Source organism: Hyla sarda, unplaced genomic scaffold (assembly GCF_029499605.1).
Source record: "Hyla sarda isolate aHylSar1 unplaced genomic scaffold, aHylSar1.hap1 scaffold_744, whole genome shotgun sequence".
Classification (NCBI taxonomy): domain Eukaryota; kingdom Metazoa; phylum Chordata; class Amphibia; order Anura; family Hylidae; genus Hyla; species Hyla sarda.
In genome coordinates, this window is record NW_026610767.1 from 79094 (window position 1) to 103380 (window position 24287).

At 44.9% G+C, this 24287-nt stretch overlaps 1 protein-coding gene and 1 long non-coding RNA gene across 2 annotated transcripts in view; both read left to right on the top strand.

Moving 5' to 3' along the window:
- The window catches only part of LOC130345068 (IgGFc-binding protein-like), a gene marked incomplete at both ends in the record, with an annotated part of 46110 nt that extends 23758 nt beyond the window's left edge, over positions 1–22352 (top strand). The window contains 8 exons of the mRNA XM_056554477.1: positions 6482–6810; positions 14899–15475; positions 17010–17611; positions 18713–19280; positions 19363–19958; positions 20033–20606; positions 20719–20918; positions 22272–22352. Of these exons, the coding sequence (XP_056410452.1) occupies positions 6482–6810; positions 14899–15475; positions 17010–17611; positions 18713–19280; positions 19363–19958; positions 20033–20606; positions 20719–20918; positions 22272–22352 (3527 nt within the window). The remainder of the gene's footprint in view (positions 1–6481; positions 6811–14898; positions 15476–17009; positions 17612–18712; positions 19281–19362; positions 19959–20032; positions 20607–20718; positions 20919–22271) is intronic.
- A 28-nt stretch (positions 22353–22380) lies between these two features.
- Positions 22381–24009, top strand: LOC130345067 (uncharacterized). The gene is made up of 3 exons (XR_008883843.1): positions 22381–22643; positions 22741–23024; positions 23722–24009. It is a non-coding gene; the product is annotated as an uncharacterized LOC130345067 (long non-coding RNA).
- Positions 24010–24287: the final 278 nt, after the last annotated feature.

Below are 24287 nucleotides of genomic sequence, written 5' to 3' on the forward strand. Positions count from 1 at the left end.
GGGGCCAATACTGATCACATATAATCAGCGGTAATATTCCCTCTATAACATGGCGCCAATACTGATCACATATAATCAGCGGTAATATTCCCTCTATAACATGGCGCCAATACTGATCACATATAATCAGCGGAAATATTCCCTCTATAAGATGGCGCCAATACTGATCACATATAAATGGCGGTAATATTCCCTCTATAACATGGCGCCAATACTGATCACATATAAATGGCGGTAATGTTCCCTCTATAACATGGCGCCAATACTGATCACATATAATCAGCGGAAATATTCCCTCTATAACATGGCGCCAAAACTGATCACATATAAATGGCGGTAATATTCCCTCTATAACATGGCGCCAATACTGATCACATATAAATGGCGGTAATGTTCCCTCTATAACATGGCGCCAATACTGATCACATATAAATGGCGGTAATGTTCCCTCTATAACATGGCACCAATACTGATCACATATAATCAGCGGAAATATTCCCTCTATAACATGGCGCCAATACTGATCACATATAAATGGCGGTAATATTCCCTCTATAACATGGCGCCAATACTGATCACATATAATCGGCGGTAATATTCCCACTATAACATGGCGCCAATACTGATCACATATAAATGGCGGTAATATTCCCTCTATAACATGGGGCCAATACTGATCACATATAAATGGTGGTAATATTCCCTCTATAACATGGCGCCAATACTGATCACATATAAATGGTGGTAATATTCCCTCTATAACATGGCGCCAATACTGATCACATATAAATGGCGGTAATATTCCCTCTATAACATGGCGCCAATACTGATCACATATAAATGGCGGTAATATTCCCTCTATAACATGGGGCCAATACTGATCACATATAATCAGCGGTAATATTCCCACTATAACATGGCGCCAATACTGATCACATATAAATGGCGGTAATATTCCCTCTATAACATGGGGCCAATACTGATCACATATAATCAGCGGAAATATTCCCTCTATAACATGGCTCCAATACTGATCACATATAAATGGCGGTAATATTCCCTCTATAACATGGCGCCAATACTGATCACATACAAATGGCGGTAATATTCCCACTATAACATGGCGCCAATACTGATCACATATAAATGGCGGTAATATTCCCACTATAACATGGCGCCAATACTGATCACATATAATCAGCGGAAATATTCCCTCTATAACATGGCGCCAATACTGATCACATATAAATGGCGGTAATATTCCCTCTATAACATGGCGCCAATACTGATCACATATAATCAGCGGTAATATTCCCTCTATAACATGGCGCCAATACTGATCACATATAAATGGCGGTAATATTCCCTCTGTAACATGGCGCCAATACTGATCACATACAAATGGCGGTAATATTCCCTCTATAACATGGGGCCAATACTGATCACATATAATCGGCGGTAATATTCCCTCTATAACATGGCGCCAATACTGATCACATATAAATGTCGGTAATTTTCCCTCTATAACATGGCGCCAATACTGATCACATATAAATGTCGGTAATATTCCCACTATAACATGGCGCCAATACTGATCACATATAAATGGCGGTAATATTCCCACTATAACATGGCGCCAATACTGATCACATATAAATGGCAGTAATATTCCCTCTATAACATGGCGCCAATACTGATCACATACAAATGGCGTTAATATTCCCTCTAAAACATGGCGCCAATTCTGATCACATATAAATGGCGGTAATATTCCCTCTGTAAAATGGCGCCAATACTGATCACATACAAATGGCGGTAATATTCCCTCTATAACATGGGGCCAATACTGATCACATACAAATGGCGGTAATATTCCCTCTATAACATGGCGCCAATACTGATCACATATAAAAGGCGTTAATATTCCCTCTATAACATGGCGCCAATACTGATCACATATAATCAGCGGTAATATTCCCTCTATAACATGGCGCCAATACTGATCACATATAATCGGCAGTAATATTCCCTCTATAACATGGCGCCAATACTGATCACATATAATCGGCGGTAATATTCCCTCTATAACATGGCGCCAATACTGATCACATATAATCGGCGGTAATATTCCCTCTATAACATGGCGCCAATACTGATCACATATAATCAGCGGTAATATTCCCACTATAACATGGCGCCAATACTGATCTCATATAATCAGCGGTAATATTCCCACTATAACATGGCGCCAATACTGATCACATATAAATGTCGGTAATTTTCCCTCTATAACATGGCGCCAATACTGATCACATACAAATGGCGGTAATATTTCCTCTATAACATGGCGCCAATACTGATCACATATAATCGGCGGTAATATTCCCTCTATAACATGGCGCCAATACTGATCACATATAAATGTCGGTAATTTTCCCTCTATAACATGGCGCCAATACTGATCACATACAAATGGCGGTAATATTCCCTCTATAACATGGCGCCAATACTGATCACATAAAAATGGCAGTAATATTCCCTCTGTAAAATGGCGCCAATACTGATCACATATAAATGGCGTTAATATTCCCTCTATAACATGGCGCTAATACTGATCACATATAATCAGCGGTAATATTCCCTCTATAACATGGCGCCAATACTGATCACATATAATCGGCGGTAATATTCCCTCTATAACATTGCGCCAATACTGATCACATATAAATAGCGGTAGTATTCCCTCTATAACATGGCGCCAATACTGATCACATATAAATGGCGATAATATTCCCTCTATAACATGGGGCCAATACTGATCACATATAAATGGCGATAATATTCCCTCTATAACATGGCGCCAATACTGATCACATATAAATGGCGGTAATATTCCCACTATAACATGGCGCCAATACTGATCACATATAAATGGCGATAATATTCCCTCTATAACATGGCGCCAATACTGATCAAATATAAATGGCGGTAATATTCCAACTATAACATGGCGCGAATACTGATCACATATAAATAGCGGTAATATTCCCTCCATAACATGGCGCCAATACTGATCACATATAAATGGCGGTAATGTTCCCTCTATAACATGGCGCCAATACTGATCACATATAATCAGCGGAAATATTCCCTCTATAACATGGTGCCAATACTGATCACATATAAATGGCGGTAATATTCCCTCTATAACATGGCGCCAATACTGACCACATATAATCGGCGATAATATTCCCTCTATAACATGGCGCCAATACTGATCACATATAATCAGCGGAAATATTCCCTCTATAACATGGCGCCAATACTGATCACGTATAAATGGCGGTTATATTCCCTCTATAACATGGCGCCAATATTGATCACATATAAATGGCGGTAATATTCCCTCTATAACATGGCGCCAATACTGATCACATGTGATCAGCCGTAATATTCCCTCTATAACATGGCGCCAATACTGATCACATATAATCGGCGGTAATATTCCCTCTATAACATGGCGCCAATACTTATCACATATAAATGGCGATAATATTCCCTCTATAAGATGGCGCCAATACTGATCACATATATATGGCGATAATATTCCCTCTATAACATGTCGCCAATACTGATCACATATAAATGGCGTTAATATTCCCTCTATAACATGGGGCCAAGACTGATCACATATAAATGGCGGTAATATTTCCCCTATAACATGGCGCCAATACTGATCACATATAAATGGCGGTAATATTCCCTCTATAACATGGCGCCAATACTGATCACATATATTCGGCGGTAATATTCCCTCTATAACATGGCGCCAATACTGATCACATATAATCGGCGGTAATATTCCCTCTATAACATGGCGCCAATACTGATCACATATATTCGGCGGTAATATTCCCTCTATAACATGGCGCCAATACTGATCACATATAATCAGCGGTAATATTCCCTCTATAACATGGCGCCAATACTGATCACATATAAATGGCGGTAATATTCCCTCTATAACATGGCGCCAATACTGATCACATATATTCGGCGGTAATATTCCCTCTATAACATGGCGCCAATACTGATCACATATAATCAGCGGTAATATTCCCTCTATAACATGGCGCCAATACTGATCACATATAAATGGCGGTAATATTCCCTCTATAACATGGCGCCAATACTGATCACATATAATCGGCGGTAATATTCCCACTATAACATGACGCCAATACTGATCACATATAATCGGCGGTAATATTCCCTCTATAACATGGCGCCAATACTGATCACATATAATCGGCGGTAATATTCCCTCTATAACATGGCGCCAATACTGATCACATATAATCAGCGGTAATATTCCCTCTATAACATGGCGCCAATACTGATCACATATAATCAGCGGTAATATTCCCTCTATAACATGGCGCCAATACTGATCACATATAAATGGCGGTAATATTCCCTCTATAACATGGCACCAATACTGATCACATATAATCGGCGATAATATTCCCTCTATAACATGGCGCCAATACTGATCACATATAAATGGCGATAATATTCCCTCTATAACATGGCACCAATACTGATCACATATAATCGGCGATAATATTCCCTCTATAACATGGCGCCAATACTGATCACATATAAATGGCGGTAATATTCCCTCTATAACATGGCGCCAATACTGATCACATATAAATGGCGATAATATTCCCTCTATAACATGGCGCCAATACTGATCTCATATAATCAGCGGTAATATTCCCTCTATAACATGGCGCCAATACTGATCACATATAATCGGCGGTAATATTCCCTCTATAACATGGCGCCAATACTGATCACATATAAATGGTGGTAATATTCCCTCTATAACATGGCGCCAATACTGATCACATATAAATGGCGATAATATTCCCTCTATAACATGGCGCCAATACTGATCTCATATAATCAGCGGTAATATTCCCTCTATAACATGGCGCCAATACTGATCACATATAATCGGCGGTAATATTCCCTCTATAACATGGCGCCAATACTGATCACATATAATCGGCGGTAATATTCCCTCTATAACATGGCGCCAATACTGATCACATATAATCGGCGGTAATATTCCCTCTATAACATGGCGCCAATACTGATCACATATAATCAGCGGTAATATTCCCTCTATAACATGGCGCCAATACTGATCACATATAAATGGCGATAATATTCCCTCTATAACATGGCGCCAATACTGATCACATATAAATGGCGATAATATTCCCTCTATAACATGGCGCCAATACTGATCTCATATAATCAGCGGTAATATTCCCTCTATAACATGGCGCCAATACTGATCACATATAATCGGCGGTAATATTCCCTCTATAACATGGCGCCAATACTGATCACATATAAATGGTGGTAATATTCCCACTACAACAGGGGGCCAATACGGATCACACATAAATGGCGGTAATATTCCCCCTATAACATGTCGCCAATACTGATCACTTATAAATGGCGGTAATATTCCCGCTATAACATGGCGCCAAAACTGATCACACATAAATGGCGGTAATATTCCCTCTATAACATGGCGCCAATACTGATCACATATGAATGGCGGTAATATTCCCGCTATAACATGGCGCCAATACTGATCACATACAATCGGCCGTAATATTCCCACTATAACATGGCGCCAATACTGATCACATATAATCGGTGGTAATATTCCCACTATAACATGGCGCCAATACTGATCACATATAAATGGCGGTAATATTCCCACTATAACATGGCGCCAATACTGATCACATTTAATCGGCGGTAATATTCCCACTATAACATGGCGCCAATACTGATCACATATAAATGGCGGTAATATTCCCTCTATAACATGGCGCCAATAATGATCACATATAAATGGCGGTAATATTCCCACTATAACATGGCGCCAATACTGATCACATATAAATGGCGGTAATATTCCCTCTATAACATGGCGCCAATACTGATCACATATAATCGGCGGTAATATTCCCTCTATAACATGGCGCCAATACTGATCACATATAATCGGCGGTAATATTCCCTCTATAACATGGGGCCAATACTGATCACGTATAAATGGCGGTAATATTCCCACTATAACATGGGGCCAATACTGATCACGTATAAATGGCGGTAATATTCCCACTATAACATGGGGCCAATACTGATCACGTATAAATGGCGGTAATATTCCCTTTATAACATGGCGCCAATACTGATCACGTAAAAATGGCGGTAATATTCCCTCTATAACATGGCGCCAATACTGATCACATATAATCAGCGGTAATATTCCCTCTATAACATGGCGCCAATACTGATCACATATAATCAGCGGTAATATTCCCTCTATAACATGGCGCCAATACTGATCATATATAATTGGTGATAACATTCCTCCATCTTGTTACAGATCCGTGTAAGTCGATGACCTGTAGGGTGAAGGAGACCTGTAAGGTACAAGACGGTAGAGCGTCCTGCGTCCCCGATTTTGTCGGCACCTGCTGGGCTTGGGGCGACCCCCATTATCACACGTATGATGGCTACAACTACGACTTCCAGGGAACCTGCACTTATATCCTGTCCAAATATGGCGGAGGAGATGCCGGGCTGGTGCCATTCACCATCGAGGAGAAGAACGATAACCGGGGCAGCCAGGCCGTGTCCTACGTCAGGACGGTCACAGTCTACATGTACGGGCACAAGATCGCCATCATGAAGGGAGAATTCGGCAAAGTTCGGGTAAGTGTGAAGCTCCAGTAATACCGGGGGATTGTACCGTATGGTACCTGGTGTATAGGCTAATCACCACACCACGCTCTATGGTGGCAATGACCCAGCTGGGAATGATGGGAGATTAGCCATTAGCTTAGAGGACGGTGAGTGTGAGTGTGTGCTAATGGACTGTAACCATGAGGTGAGTGTGTGCTAATGGACTGTAGCCATGAGGTGAGTGTGTGCTAATGGACCGTACCCATGAGGTGAGTGTGTGCTAATGGACCGTACCCATGAGGTGAGTGTGTGCTAATGGACCGTACCCATAAGGTGAGTGTGTGCTAATGGACTGTAACCATGAGGTGAGTGTGTGCTAATGGACCGTACCCATGAGGTGAGTGTGTGCTAATGGACCATAGCCTTGGGCACTCACATTCATTATAGAGTTATGAGGGTGAGTTAGTACTGTTGGGGTCGGTCCACACTGTAGGGGTCGGACCACACTGTAGGGGTCGGACCACACTGTTGGGGTCGGTCCACACTGTTGGGGTTAGTCCACACTGTTAAGGTCGGTGCACACTGTTAGGGTCGGTCCACACTGTTGGGGTCGGTCCACACTGTTAGGGTCGGTCCACACTGTTAGGGTCGGTCCACACTGTTGGGGTCGGTCCACACTGTTAGGGTCGGTCCACACTGCTGGGGTCGGTCCACACTGTAGGTGTCCGTCCACACTGTTAGGGTCGGTCCACACTGTTAGGGTCGGTCCACACTGTAGGGGTCCGTCCACACTGTTGGGGTCGGTCCACACTGTAGGGGTCCGTCCACACTGTTGGGGTCGGTCCACACTGTTGGGGTCAGTCCACACTGTTGGGGTCGGTCCACACTGTTGGGGGCGGTCCACACTGTTAGGGTCGGTCCACACTGTAGGGGTCCGTCCACACTGTAGGGGTCCGTCCACACTGTTGGGGTCAGTCCACACTGTTGGGGTCAGTCCACACTGTTGGGGTCGTTCCACACTGATCTCTTTATAGATACAATCCAGCAGAATTCTACCATTAGAACAGACAGGTTCATATTTTTGGAAGGTTCCGAATCTTGAACATTAGAGAAGAATCCGAGCGGAAATACAAAGACGACTATTTACAAATATTCATTATGTGTTTATTGTCAGGGTCCAGTTATGGGGTGCAGGAAGATGTAGAGGAAGTAGTATTGTGTAGCATTGTGTAGTATTGTGTAGTAGGGTGTAGTATTGTGTAGTAGTGTGGTGTATGGTGTAAGAGGGTATAGTAGGGTATAGAAAGGTGTAGCAGGGTGTTGTTTGGTGTAGTAGTGTGTTGTATGGTGTAGTAGGGTATAGTAAGGTGTAGTAGTGTGTCGTACGGTGTAGTAGGGTGTAGGAGGGTTTAGTAGGGTGTAGTATTGTGTAGTAGTGTGTTGTATTGTGTTGTATGGTGAAGTATTGTGTAGTAGTGTGGTGTAGGGTGTAGTATTGTGTAGTGTTGTGTTGTATGGTGTAGTAGGGTGTGGGAGGGTGAAGTAGGGTATAGTAAGGCGTAGTTGTGTGGTGTATAGTGTAGGAGGGTGTAGTAGGGTGTAGTATTGTGTAGTAGTGTGGTGTATGGTGTAGTAGGGTGTAGAGGGTGTAGTATTGTGTAGTAGTGTGTTGATTGGTGTAGTAGGGTGTAGTAGGGTATAGTAAGGTGTAGTAGTGTGGTGTATGGTGTAGGAGGGTGTAGTAAGGTGTAGTATTGTTTAGTAAGGTGTAGTATTGTGTAGAGGGTGTAGTATTGTGTAGTAGTGTGTTGATTGGTGTAGTAGGTTATAGTAAGGTATAGAATGGTATAGTAGTGTGGTGTATGGTGTAGGAGGGTGTAGTAAGGTGTAGTATTGTGTAGTAGAGTGTAGTATTGTGTAGAGGGTGTAGTATTGTGTATTAGGGTGTAGCATTGTGTAGTAGGGTGTAGTATTGTGTAGAGGGTGTAGTATTGTGTAGTAGGGTGCAGGAAGGTATAGAGGTTGTAGTATTGTGTAGAGGGTGTAATATTGTGTACAGGGTGTATTATTGTGTAGTAGGGTGTAGTAGGGTTTAGTATTGTGTAGGAGAGTGTAGTATTATGTAAAAGGTGTATTATTGTGTAGAGGATGTATTATTGTGTAGTAGGGTATGGTATTGTGTAATATTGTGTAGTAGGGTGTAGTATTGTGTAGTAGGGTGCAGGAAGGTATAGAGGTTGTAGTATTGTGTAGGAGGGTGTAATATTGTGTACAGGGTGTATTATTGTGTAGTAGGGTGTAGTAGGGTTTAGTATTGTGTAGGAGGGTGTAGTATTATGTAAAAGGTGTATTATTGTGTAGAGGATGTATTATTGTGTAGTAGGGTGTAGTATTGTGTAGTAGGGTGTAGTATTGTGTAGTATTGTGTTGTATGGTGTAGGAGGGTGTAGTATGGTGTGGTAGGGTGTAATATTGTGTAGTAGTGTGTTGTATGGTGTAGTATTGTGTAGTAGGGTGTAGTAGGGTGTAGTATTGTGTAGTAGTGTGGTGTAGGCTGTAGTATTGTGTAGTGTTGTGTTGTATCTTATAGGAGGGTGAAGTAGGGTATAGTAAGGCGTGGTTGTGTGGTGTATGGTGTAGGAGGGTGTAGTAGGGTGTAGTATTGTGTAGAACTATGGTGTATGGTGTAGGAGGGTATAGTACGGCATAGTAAGGTGTAGTAGTGTTTTGTTTGGTGTAGTAGGATGTAGGAGGGTGTAGTAGGGTATAGTAAGGTGTAGTAGTGGGGTATATGGTGTAGAAGGGTGTAGTAGTGTGGTGTATGGTGAAGTTGGGTGTAGTAGGGTATAGTAAGTTGTAGTAGTGGGGTGTATGGTGTAGGAGTGTGTAGTAGGGTATAGTAAGGTGTAGTAGTGGGGTGTATGGTGTAGGAGGGTGTTGGAGGGTGTAGGAGGGTATAGTAAGGTGTAGTAGTGGGGTGTATGGTGTTGGAGGGTATAGCAGGGTATAGTAAGGTGTAGTAGTGGGTTGTATGGTGTAGGAGTGTGTTGGAGGGTACAGTAAGGTGTAGTAGTGGGGTGTATGGTGTAGGAGGGTGTAGTAGGGTCTAATAAAGTCTAGCATGGTGTAGTACGGTGTTGTAGGTTGTAGGATATAGCTTGGTGTAGGCAAGTGTATGGTGTAATAGGGTGTTCTAGGGTGTAATAGGGTGTAACAGGGTGTTCTAGGGTGTTATAGGGTCTAGAAAGGTGTTATAGGGTGTAATAGGGTCTAACAGGGTGTAGTAAGGTGTTGTAGAGGACAACATGGTGAAGTAGGGTGTAGTAGAGGATAGTAGGTTGATGTAGGGTGTAGTAGAGGATAGTAGGGTGTAGTAGAGGATGGTAGGGTGTAGTAGACAATAGTAGGGTGTAGTAGAGGATAGTAGGGTGACGTAGGGTGTTGTAGAGGATAGTAGGGTGTAGTAGAGGACAGCAGGGTGAAGTAGGGTGTAGTAGAGGATAGTAGGGTATAGTAGAGGATAGTAGGGTGAAGTTGGGTGTAGTAGAGGATAGTAGGGTGTAGTAGAGGATAGTAGGGTGTAGTACGGTGTAGTAGAGGATAGTAGGGTGTAGTAGAGGATAGTAGGGTGTAGTAGAGGATAGTCGGGTGAAGTAGGGTGTAGTAGAGGATAGTAGGGTGTAGTAGAGGATAGTAGGTTGAAGTGGGGTGTAGTAGAGGATAGTAGGGTGTAGTAGAGGATAGTAGGGTGTAGTACGGTGTAGTAGAGGATAGTAGGGTGTAGTAGAGGATAGTAGGGTGTAGTAGAGAATAGTAGGGTGTAGTACGGTGTAGTAGAGGATAGTAGGGTGTAGTAGAGGATAGTAGGGTGTAGTAGAGGATAGTAGGGTGAAGTACAGTGTAGTAGAGGATAGTAGGGTGTAGTAGAGGTTAGTAGGGTGAAGTAGGGTGTAGTAGAGGATAGTAGGGTGAAGTAGGGTGTAGTAGAGGATAGTAGTGTGAAGTAGGGTGTAGTAGAGGATAGTAGGGTGAAGTACGGTGTAGTAGAGGATAGTAGGGTGAAGTAGGGTGTAGTAGAGGTTAGTAGGGTGAAGTAGGGTGTAGTAGAGGATAGTAGGGTGAAGTAGGGTGTAGTGGAGGATAGTAGTGTGAAGTAGGGTGTAGTAGAGGATAGCAGGGTATAGTAGAGGATAGTAGGGTGTAGTAGAGGATAGTAGGGTGTAGTACGGTGTAGTAGAGGATAGTAGCGTGAAGTACGGTGTAGTAGAGGATAGTAGGGTGAAGTACGGTGTAGTAGAGGATAGTAGGGTGAAGTAGGGTGTAGTAGAGGATAGTAGGGTGAAGTAGGGTGTAGTAGAGAATAGTAGGGTGTAGTAGAGGATAGTAGGGTGTAGTAAGTAGAGGATAGTAGGATGTAGTAGAGGACAGCAGGGTGTAGTAAGGTGTTGTAGAGGAGAGTATTGTGAAGTAAGGTGTAGTAGAGGACAGTAGGGTTAAATAGGGTGTAGTGGAGGATAGTAGAGTGAAGTAGGGTGTAGTAGACGATAGTAGGGTGAAGTAGGGTGTAGTAGAGGATAGTAGGGTGTAGTAGAGGATAGTAGGGTGTAGTAGAGGACAGCAGGGTGAAGTAGGGTGCAGTAGAGTACAGCAGGGTGAAATAGGGTGTTGTAGAGGATAGTAGGGTGTAGTAGAGGATATTAGGGTGAAGTAGGGTGATGTAGAGGATAGTAGGGTGAAGTATGGTGTAGTAGAGTATAGTGGGGTGAAGTAGGGTGTAGTAGATGATAGTAGGGTGAAGTAGGGTGTAGTAGAGGATAGTAGGGTGTAGTAGAGGATAGTAGGGTGTAGTACGGTATAGTAGAGGATAGTAGGGTGTAGAGGATAGTAGGGTGACGTAGGGTGTAGTAGAGGATAGTAGGGTGTAGAGGATAGTAGGGTGACGTAGGGTGTAGTAGAGGATAGTAGGGTGAAGTAGGGTGTAGGAGAGGATAGTAGGGTGTAGTAGAGGATAGTAGGGTGAAGTAGGGTGTAGTAGAGAATAGTAGGGTGTAGTAGAGGATAGTAGGGTGAAGTAGGGTTTAGTAGAGGACAGCAGGGTGAAGTAGGGTGCAGTAGAGTACAGCAGGGTGAAATAGGGTGTTGTAGAGGATAGTAGGGGGAAGTAGAGGATAGTAGGGTGTAGTACGGTGTAGTAGAGGATAGTAGGGTGTAGTACGGTGTAGTAGAGTATAGTGGGGGGAAGTAGGGTGTAGTAGATGATAGTAGGGTGAAGTAGGGTGTAGTAGACGATAGTAGGGTGTAGTAGAGGATAGTAGGGTGTAGGACGGTGTAGTAGAGGATAGTAGGGTGTAGAGGATAGTAGGGTGGAATAGGGTGTAGTAGAGGATAGTAGGGTGAAGTAGGGTGTAGGAGAGGATAGTAGGGTGTAGTAGAGGATAGTAGGGTGAAGTAGGGTGTAGTAGAGAATAGTAGGATGTAGTAGAGGACAGCAGGGTGTAGTAGGGTGTAGTAGAGGATAGTATTGTGTAGTAGAGGACAGTAGGGTTAAGTAGGGTGTAGTGGAGGATAGTAGGGTGAAGTAGGGTGTAGTAGACAATAGTAGGGTGAAGTAGGGTGTAGTAGAGGATAGTAGGGTGACGTAGGATGTAGTAGAGGATAGTAGTGTGTAGTAGAGGATAGCAGGATCAAGTAGGGTGCAGTAGAGTACAGCAGGGTGTTGTAGCGGATAGTAGGGTCAAGTAGGGTGTAGAAGAGGATATTAGGGGGAAGTAGGGTGTAGAAGAAGATAGTAGGGTGAAGTAGGGTGTTGTAGAGGATAGTATGGTGAAGTAGGGTGTTGTTGAGGATAGTAGGGTGAAGTATGGTATAGTAGAGTATAGTGGGGTGAAGTAGGGTGTAGTAGATGATAGTACGGTGAAGTAGGGTGTAGTAGAGGATAGTAGGATGTAGTACAGTGTAGTAGAGGATAGTAGGGTGTAGTGGAGGATAGTAGGGTGAAGTAGGGTATAGTAGAGGATAGTAGGGTGTAGTACGGTGTAGTAGAGGATAGTAGGGTGTAGTAGAGAATAGTAGGGTGTAGTAGAGGATAGAAGGGTGAAATAGGGTGTAGTAGAGGATAGTAGGGTGTAGTAGAGGATAGTAGGGTGTATTAGAGGATAGTACGGTGTAGTAGAGGATAGTAGGGTGAAGTAGAGGATAGTAGGGTGTAGTAGGGTGTAGTAGAGGATAGTGGGGTATAGTAGGGTGTAGTAGAGGATAGTGGGGTTAAGTAGGGTGTAGTAGAGGATAGTAGGGTGAAGTAGAGGATAGTAGGGTGTAGTAGGGTGTAGTAGAGGATAGTGGGGTATAGTAGGGTGTAGTAGAGGATAGTGGGGTTAAGTAGGGTGTAATAGAGGATAGTAGGGTGAAGTAGGGTGTAGTAAATGATAGTAGGGTGTAATAGAGGATAGTAGGGTGTAGTACGGTGTAGTAGAAGATAGTAGGGTGTAGTAGAGGATAGTAGGGTGTAATAGAGGATAGTAGGGTGTAGTAGAGGATAGTGGGGTTAAGTAGGGTGTAGTAGAGGATAGTAGGTTGTAATAGAGGATAGTAGGGTGAAGTAGGGTGTAGTAAAGGATAGTAGGGTGTAATAGAGGATAGTAGGGTGTAGTACGGTGTAGTAGAGGATAGTAGGGTGTAGTAGAGGATAGTAGGGTGTAGTAGAGGATAGTAGGGTGTAATAGAGAATAGTAGGGTGACTTAGAGTGTAGTAAAGGATAGTAGGGTGTGGTAGAGGATATAAGGGTGAAATTGGGTGTTGTAGGGGATAGAAGGGTGTAGTACGGTGTAGTAGAGGATAGTAGGGTGTAGTAGAGGATAGTAGGGTGACTTAGAGTGTAGTAAAGGATAGTAGGGTGTAGTAGAGGATATAAGGGAGAAATAGGGTGTTGTAGGGGATAGAAGGGTGTAGTACGGTGTAGTAGAGGATAGTAGGGTGTATTAGAGTATAGTAGGGTGTAGTAGAGGATAGTAGGGTGTAGTAGAGGAGAGTAGGGGGTAGTAGAGGATAGAAGGGTGAAATAGGGGGTAGTAGAGGATAGTAGGGTGTAGTATGGTGTAGTAGAGGATAGTAGGGTGTAGTAGAGGATAGTAGGGGGTAGTAGAGGATAGAAGGGTTAAATAGGGTGTAGTAGAGGATAGTCGGGTGTAGTATGGTGTAGTAGAGGATAGTAGGGTGTAGTATGGTTTAGTAGAGGATAGTAGGGGGTAGTAGAGGATAGAAGGGTTAAATAGGGTGTATTAGAGGATAGTAGGGTGTAGTAGAGGATAGTAGGGTGTAGTAGAGGATAGTAGGGTGTAGTACGGTGTAGTAGAGGATAGTAGGGTGTAGTAGAGGATAGTAGGGTGTAGTACGGTATAGTAGAGGATAGTAGGGTGTAGTACGGTGTAGTAGAGGATAGTAGGGTGTAGTAGAGGATAGTACGGTGTAGTAGAGGAGAGTAGGGGGTAGTAGAGGATAGAAGGGCGAAATAGGGTGTAGTAGAGGATAGTAGGGTGTAGTAGAGGATAGTAGGGTGTAGTAGAGGATAGTAGGGGGAAGTAGAGGATAGAAGGGTTAAATAGGGTGTAGTAGAGGATAGTCGGGTGTAGTATGGTGTAGTAGAGGATAGTAGGGTTTAGTAGAGGATAATATGGTGTAGTAGAGGATAGCAGGGTGTAGTAGAGGATAGTAGGGTTAAATAGGGTGTATTAGAGGATAGTAGTGTGTAGTAGAGGATAGTAGGGTGTAGTAGAGGATAGTATGGTGTAGTAGAGGATAGTAGGGTTTAGTAGAGGATAATATGGTGTAGTAGAGGATAGCAGGGTGTAGTAGAGGATAGTAGGGTTAAATAGGGTGTATTAGAGGATAGTAGGGTGTAGTAGAGGATAGTAGGGTGTAGTAGAGGATAGTAGGGTGTAGTAGAGGATAGTACGGTGTAGTAGAGGATAGTAGGGTGGAGTAGAGGATAGTAGGGTGTAGTACGGTGTAGTAGAGAATAGTACGGTGTAGTAGAGGATAGTAGGGTGTAGTAGAGGGTAATAGGGTGTAGTAGAGGATAGGACAACCCATTTAACATTTCCCAATTCCGCCCCCAACAGGTCAATGATGTCCTCACCAATCTGCCGGTGACGTTGTTAGATGGAAAGATCTCGGTCAGTATCAGTGGTCTGAATGCCGTGGTCCGCACAGACTTTGGCCTCCAGGTGACCTATGAATATAACTGGCACGTTGTGGTGACCCTGACCAGCAGCTACTATGGCCTGACAAAAGGACTCTGCGGAAACTTCAACCAAAAGACCAACGACGAGCTGATAACTGCGGACAACAAAGTCGTCACCTCCATTATAGACTGGGCCAAGAGCTGGAAGGTCAACGACAGAGACTCCTTCTGCTTTGACTCCTGTCCCGGTCTGAACTGTCCGACCTGTGATGACGCCAAGAAGGGCCTGTACGGGGGGGACAACAAATGTGGCCTTATTAGCAAAGTGTCAAATGGTCCCTTCAGAGAGTGTCACCCCAAAATTAACCCAGACACCTTCTTTAATAACTGCTTGTACGATGTCTGCATTAATGGCGGTGCTAACCAGTTCTTGTGCCAAGCCCTCGCTGCCTATTCCAGGACCTGCAGGAAGGAAGGGGTTAAAATATATGATTGGAGAACACCATCAGGATGTGGTAAGTGAGCAACACATACAAGGATATTGTATAGAAGCAAAGCTACACGGAGGAGAGAAAGGGAATGGGGAGGAGGGGGATGCAGCTGCAGGTTTCTCTGGGTCAGTGACTCCACTGTAGGAGAGGAGGAGCAGAAGAAGAGATAGAGGGGGATGCAGCTGCAGGTATTTCTGGGTCAGTGACTCTACTGTAAGAGAGAAGGAGGAGGAGAGATAGAGGGGGATGCAGCTGCAGGTATTTCTGGGTCAGTGACTCTATTGTAAGAGAGAAGGAGGAGGAGAGATAGAGGGGGATGCAGCTGCAGGTATTTCTGGGTCAGTGACTCTACTGTAAGAGAGAAGGAGGAGGAGAGATAGATGGGGATGCAGCTGCAGGTATTTCTGGGTCAGTGACTCTATTGTAAGAGAGAAGGAGGAGGAGAGATAGAGGGGGATGCAGCTGCAGGTTACCTTTCTCTGGGTAAGTGACTACTGTAAAAGAGGAGGAGCAGAAGTAGAGATAGAGGGGGATGCAGCTGCAGGTTACTTTTCTCTGGGTCAGTGACTACTGTAAAAGAGGAGGAGCAGAAGTAGAGATAGAGGGGGATGCAGCTGCCGGTTTCTTTGGATTAGTGACTACTGTAAGAGAGGAGGAGGAGCAGAAGTAGAGATAGGGGGGATGCAGCTGCAGGTTACCTTTCTCTGGGTCAGTGACTCTACTGTGAGAGAGGAGGAGGAACAGGAATAGAGATAGAGGGGGATTCAGCTGCAGGTTTCTCTTGGTCAGTGATACTACTGTAAGAGAGGAGGAGCAGAAGTAGAGATAGAGGGGGATGCAGCTGCAGGTATTTCTGGGTCAGTGACTCTACTGTAAGAGAAGAGGAGAAGTAGAGATAGAGGGGGATGCAGCTGCAGGTATTTCTGGGTCAGTGACTCTACTGTAAGAGAAGGGGAGGAGAAGTAGAGATAGAGGGGGGATGCAGCTGTAGGTTTCTCTTGGTCAGTGACTCTACTGTAAGAGAAGAGGAGGAGGAACAGGAGAAGAGGGAGAGGGGGATGCAGCTGCAGGTTACCTTTCTCTGGGTCAGTGACTCTACTGTGAGAGAGGAGGAGGAACAGGAGTAGAGATGGAGGGGGATTCAGCTGCAGGTTTCTCTTGGTCAGTGACTCTAATGTAAGAGAGGAGGAGGAGAGATAGAGGGGGATGCAGCTGCAAGTTTCTTTCGATCAGTGACCCGACAGTAAGAGAGTAGGAGGAGCAGAATTAGAGATAGGGGGGATGCAGCTGCAGGTTACCTTTCTCTCGGTCAGTGACTCTACTGTAAGAGAAGAGGAGCTGGAACAGGAGTAGAGCTAGAGGGGGATGCAGCTTCAGGTTACCTTTCTCTGGGTCAGTGACTCTACTGTAAGAGAAGAGGAGCTGGAACAGTAGTAGAGATAGAGGGGGATGCAGCTGCAGGTTTCTCTTGGTCAGTGACTACTGTAACTGGATACTTGTCTTTGCCATCATGTTGAGGTGATAACTTCATCTACATCCAATGTTATTTTCTCTACAGTTCTACCTTGTCCACCAAACAGTCACTACGAGTTCTGCGGAAATGCCTGCCCGGCTACTTGTACTGACCGCACAGCACCCTCACGATGTACCGATGACTGTGTGGAGACCTGTCAGTGTAATGACGGCTTTGTCCTTAGTGGTGACAAATGTGTTCCTGTATCAGGCTGCGGCTGCTCCTACAATGGTGCCTACTACCAACCTAACCAGGAGTTCTGGGCCGATGACATTTGCCGCACACTCTGTAAATGTGACCCAAGCGTTGGCATGGTGATCTGTAAGGAGAGTAGCTGTAAATCCAGTGAGAGGTGCATGATCAGTAATGGAGCGAGGACCTGCCAGCCCATCAGCTTCGCCACATGTTCCGGCTCTGGAGATCCACATTACTCCACTTTTGATGGCAAACGATTTGACTTTATGGGCACCTGCATCTACCAACTTGTTGGCGGGACCTCCACCAGCCCATCAATTCCTCGTTTTAGTGTCACAGTCCAGAATAACAACCGTGGAGGTAACAAGGCCGTATCATACACCAAAGTGGTCACACTGGAGGCTTATGATGTAGCTTTGACCCTCAGCATGGACTATCCTCGCCGTATTCTGGTATGTATGAGAGCAATGCTTTAAGTCTTTATTATCTTACCAAGTATTTTCATTTTCTGAACCAGACATGGTCAACTAGACTGGAATATGATAGGGGTAGGGCCATGATTTATTGGAGGCTAGTCATGTGAGCAATGGCCACCAGGTAGAGACATCTCCGGTACAATGGCCAACAGGTAGAGACATCTCCCGTACAATGGCCACCAGGTAGAGACATCTCCCGTACAATGGCAACCAAGTAGAGACATCTCCCGTACAATGGCCACCAGGTAGAGACATCTCCGGTACAATGGCCAACAGGTAGAGACATCTCCCGTACAATGGCCACCAGGTAGAGACATCTCCCGTACAATGGCCACCAGGTAGAGACAACTCCCGTACAATGGCCACCAGGTAGAGACATCTCCCGTACAATGGCTACCAGGAAGAGACATCTACCGTACAATGGCCACCAGGTAGAGACCTCTCCCGTACAATGGCCACCAGGTAGAGACATCTCCGGTACAATTGCAACCAGGTAGAGACATCTCCCGTACAATGGCCACCAGGTAGAGACATCTCCGGTACAATGGCCAACAGGTAGAGACATCTCCCATACAATGGCCACCAGGTAGAGACATCTCCCGTACAATGGCCACCAGGTAGAGACATCTTCCGTACAATGGCCACCAGGTAGAGACATCTCCTGTACAATGACCACCAGGTAGAGACATCTCCCGTACAATGACCACCAGGTAGAGACATCTCCCGTACAATGGCCACCAGGTAGAGACATCTCTCTTACATTGGCCACCTGGTAGAGACATCTCCCGTACAATGGCCACCAGGTAGAGACATCTCCCGTACAATGGCCACCAGGTAGAGACATCTCCCGTACAATGGCCACTAGGTAGAGACATCTCCCGTACATTGGCCACCAGGTAGAGACATCTCCCGTACAAAGGCCACCAGGTAGAGACATCTCCCGTACAATGGCCACCTGGTAGAGACATCTCCCGTACAATGGCCACCAGGTAGAGACATCTCCCGTACAATGGCCACCAGGTAGAGACATCTCTCATAGAATGGTCCAATCAGTACTGAAATGACTTTATTTTGCAGGTTGATGGCGTGGTTACCTCTTTACCGTTCTACTACCAATCTAACAAGCTCGTAGCCTACATCAGTGGCAGCACTGGAATCATAAAGACCGATTTTCAGATCACCGTCACTTATGACTGGAACAGTTACGTTGAGGTCACCATTCCCAGCACCTACGCAAATGCTGTTGGTGGTTTGTGTGGCAATTACAACAAGAATCCCAATGATGACTTTAACATGAAGGACGGGAAACCCGCATCCAACGCCGTTCAGTTTGGTAACAGTTGGAAAGTGGGTGACATCCCCGGCTGTTCCCCAGAGTGTACCGGAACCTGCCCTCTATGTTCTGAAGCCCAAAAACAAGAGTACAAGACAGAAAAGTACTGCGGGTTGATCAATAAACCCAAGGGGCCGTTCAGTGAGTGTTACTCCATTGTGGACCCAACCCCATACTTTAATGATTGTATTTTTGATGCCTGCCAATACAAAGGGCACCCATCATCCTTCTGTAATGCCATTGGTATCTACGTGGCAGCTTGCCAAGCAGCTGGAGTCACCGTAATGGAGTGGAGATCACCATCTTTCTGCAGTAAGTTCTTCACTCTTATCAGTCATTGGTTTTGTTCTTTTTGTTGTACTTTGTGATCATATTGACTTCCACTTCCTTCTAGGCCTATCCTGCCCACCGAACAGTCACTATGAATTGTGTGGAAACTCCTGTCCTGTCACCTGCCATGGGTTATCCTCACCAACGGGTTGTAACTCGCCATGTAATGAAGCCTGTTACTGTGACAACGGATACGTCCTGAGCGGCCACAAATGTGTCCCTATTGCCGACTGCGGTTGTGTATATCAAGATAAATATTACCAGAAGAATGAAATCTTCTATCCCAAGGGTCAGTGCAGTGAGAAGTGCCAGTGCGGTGTAGACGGCATCGTCAGGTGTAAATCCGAAGCATGTGGCCCCGAAGAAGAATGCAAATTAGTCAATGGAGTTTGGGGATGTCAGGCAAAAGAGTACGGCCAATGTGTTGCCTCTGGGGATCCACACTACATCTCCTTCGATGGCCTCAGATTTGACTTCCAGGGTACCTGCACTTACACTTTCGCGAAGGTTGTGGACGAGGATCCTAATTTGGTGAAGTTCTCTATCACTGTTGAAAATGAAAGCTACGGAGATGGCAACGTTGCAGTGACAAGGCTTGTGGTGGTGTCTGTATACGGTTACACTGTCGCCATTGAGAGAGACACCAGATCGAGAGTGAAGGTAGGTATCATCATCTACAGAAATCTCTTCATCTTCTCGTTCTTCTCTTACATTCTTCTTCCTTTACGTTTTAGGTTGACGGAGAATTCAACAAACTACCACTGGTGATTGGCGATGGTGATATCGTGGTGAACCAAGAAGGAAACAATGTTGTCTTGCAGACAGACTTTGGGCTGAAGATTCTTTATGACACCATTTACCATGTGGTCCTCAGTATTCCAAGTACTTATCGCCGTAAGATGGGTGGACTCTGTGGCAACTTCAATGGGGACCAAAATGATGACTTCCAGCTTCCCAACAAGCAGGTCACCAAGAATGTGAATGATTTTGGTTTCTCCTGGAAGGTGGACATTGCCGGAGCTAAATGCAGCGATGGTTGTAATGCAGGAGAGTGCCCGGTATGTGAGGAGGCCAAGCTTCAGCCATTCAAGGCTACATCTTCTTGCGGTATGATCACAAACCCATCCGGACCTTTCAAGTCGTGTCACTCAAAGGTCAACCCAGTCGATTATTTCAACCACTGCATCTACGACTCATGCGCTGTCAACGGAAAAGGCGACATTCTGTGCAAGAGCCTCCAGGCCTATGCCGCGGCCTGTCATACACTCGGGGTGACTATTGGATCTTGGAGGACACCCACATTCTGCCGTAAGTAGAACATGAAAGATATGAGAACTATGTCCTGTTTTCATGTCCATCATTTGGAGTTTTCTCTCATTTTCTGTGATTTATGGCCTAAGCGATGTTCTTTTCCTCCTAGCCTTGTCCTGCCCGGCAAATAGTCACTATGAACTGTGCACCAGAACTTGTGAGCAAACCTGCTCTGGACTCACCGCACCAATGAGATGTACAGACCGCTGCTTCGAAGGCTGTGAATGTAACGCGGGATACGTGCTGGATGGAGATCGATGTGTCACACTTGACAAATGTGGATGTGTATTCGGTGGAAAGTACTTGAGTGTGAGTCATAGATGGTGAAGGAAGTGTCAGGAAGGTCCTTGATCAGGAGCCGGCATCAATCTCTAGACATAAGGGGCATCTTTGGGGTTTTCTAGAATATCTACAGATCTTTGTGTTACAATTTAGCTCTAAAAGGGTGTTATCAAGTTCTTGACATCATAAATTAGGGTCACCTTCCTAAACCCTTCTGGGCATGCTGCCCTTAAGAGCTGCTCTTACAGTACCCAAACAGTCCATACATTAGAGGGACAACTATTCATTTGACCTTAAAGGGGTACTCCGCCCCTAGACATCTTATCCCCTATCCCCGCAATCTCGGCTGCAGCACCCTAGACATTCAGTGCATGGAGCGGAACTTTGCTTCATGCCGGATGACTGGCGATGCAGGGCGGAGGTTCGTTACATCACGGTCACATCCTGCTTGTGACCTTACGGCCATGCCCCCTCAATGCAAGTCTACAGGAGACTTGCATTGAGGGGACGTGACCGTGATGTCACGAACGGGGAGCGCGGCTGTGAGGTCATGAGCCTCTGGTGCTGCACCTGACACTCTAAACGAACGCCGGGTGCAGCAGGGAGATTCTTTAGTTAGGGATAAGATGTCTAGGGGCAGAGTTATAGATATGGCCTCCTCAGGGAGAAGAGCGGATTGATGATGGTTGGAGAAGCCGGGCCCTTGCTGGTTCCTTAAGAGAGAACTCTCCGAAATCTATAATATTAAAGGTAACAAAGGTTCAAAATGAGTAAAACAAAGAAATTACTTGTTCACCCGCTGTCCACGAGACAAGCAGCAATTGTTCCACAGTACCATGTATACTTACACACCTGGGATGGTACTACAACTACTACCATCCGCACCACTACTACCCTACGCACTACTACCCTCCGCACTACTACCATCTGCACTACTACCCTATGCACTACTACTCTCCGCACTACTACCCTCCGCACTACTACCCTCCGCACTACTACCATCTGCATTACTACCCTCCGCACTACTACCATCTGCACTACTACCCTCCGCACTACTACCATCTGCACTACTACCATCTGCACTACTAACATCCGCACTACTACCATCTGCACTATTACCCTCCGCACTACTACCCTCCACACTACTACCATCTGCACTACTACCATCCACACTACTACCATCCACACTACTACCATCCGCACTGCTACCATCTGCACTACTAACATCCGCACTACTACCATCTGCACTACTACCCTCCGCACTACTACCCTCCGCACTACTACCATCTGCACTACTACCATCTGCATTACTACCATCTGCACTACTACTTTTGCTTAAATGTCTTGCAAGTTGGTAATTTTTTTATTTCTTTAATTTAGGAGGGTGAATCCTTCATCACAGGAGACTGTACCGGACAATGTAAATGCCAGGCTGGAGGAGTAACCTGCACCGCTGTAAGATGTGGGGATAAGGAACGGTGCGGTCTGGTGAATGGAGTCCGCGGTTGCTACAAGATAGAAGGCGAATGTTCCCTGAATTCTCAGAAATTGGTGACATTTGATGGTCTGACCGGAGGACCTATCGGAAATGGCCCAGTAGAGGTGGCGTCTCTGTGCAGTGACAAGTCTACCAGTTGGTTCAGAGTCATCGCTGATATCCAGAGTTGTGGAAAGACGGCAGCATCAGTGGCAAGAGTTCATGTCTTCCTCGATGGCGCTCTGGTGACCATCTCTAAAGACAAGGAAGTATGGGTAAGTCAATTGTCTGAGAAAATTATGGGAACTATATTTTTCCAATTGAGTAAGGAAAATGATTAATAATGTGAAATCAATGATGTGATTTGTGTAGGTGAATGGGCGTTTGGGCCGTTTCCCCATTGGGTCTGGTATTTTGTCGGCCAATGTTGCGGAGACCTCTGTTATTATCCAGCTTGGCGTTGACTTGAGAATTGAGTTGAACAATAGTGGGAATCTTGTTCTCCGCATCTCCGAAAAATTGTCCAAAGCGGTTTGTGGAGCATGTGGAAACTTTAATGGAGACACTTCTGATGACCTCCAGGCTCCAACAGGAAAGGCCGTCACCGATGTTTTACAGCTCATAACATCTTGGAAAGCGCGAGACCTAACCAGCTGGTGAGTGGATTTAATGTTATTATTCACCGCGAGGCTTCATTCTATGTCTGAACATAACATAAGAGTCTTCCTGTACTTAACACTCCGATGTCATGGGTGGGGTAGAGCATGGCCCCAGCTCCAGTACACCGTCATATAGAAGATGTGTGTAATATTAGAAAATGTACGGCCTTCCAGAGTGTCAGTGATCACATGATGTTGTAGCGCTGGTGACCGGATCATCTCTGGGATGTCTTTACTAAGGGGAGGTTTGTCCATCCGGTATAATATGTTTTTAAGCACAGAAAAAATCCATGTAAACCACATACAGAGGGAGCCTGGTGTGAACTAAGAACAACTATAGAAAGGGCTTCAATAGATAACTGTGGTGCCAAGGGGTATAAACTGAAGGTACTCGGGGTACCATAGGGCACTGCTGGAGATAGAGAAGGCCAACTCCATTGATTGTGATTTCTAACGCCAGGAGACCTGAAGCATTGGGCAGAAGACTCTTAGCAATAGAAAATGTCAAGAGAAAATCCCTGTATCCATTTCTAAGTTCTACGGTATTAGTTTGTGGGAAGGGACAGCCACTATGGCTGCTGTATAAAAAGGTTGTCAACCAGCTGACCCAAAATCCATTTATATCAAGACATTTTTATGTCATCTTTACATAGTAATCAGGTATTTTACCTTATTGTCCTTCTCTTTTTTTTAGTAATGCATAAAGAACAGAAAAAAACTAGAAGTTTCCAGAAACCGACCTAAAGATTGTATAGATCGTCGCCCCTCATAAAAGCCACAATTGCTGCATTACTTCTTAAGGACTGTCCAATGGAATTACAGGACACAACAAGAAAAACTGCAGAAAACGTCGTCCATATATCAGGACTAGAAGACGCACAGAATAGAGATGCTTAGATTTGGTGAATTAGTGGAATATTCTGAATTGTCCACTCTAACACAGATGCAATTCCAATGGTTTATGGGGTCAATAAAATTTTATGTGATGCTTTATACTGCTGTCCTTCCTAGTTTCTTATAACAGTTTTTATAGAAGTAATGAATGAGCCAGTAAAAAAGTACAGCGGCTCATAGCAACCAATCCAGAGGTCACATGGTTTAGGGGTAATAAAAACATAAGAAGTGACAGGAGCGATGACACGGAGGACACAGAGGACACGGATGACATGGAGGACACGGACGACACAGAGGACACAGAGGACACGGATGACACAGAGGATACGGACGACACAGAGGACACAGAGGATACGGACGACACAG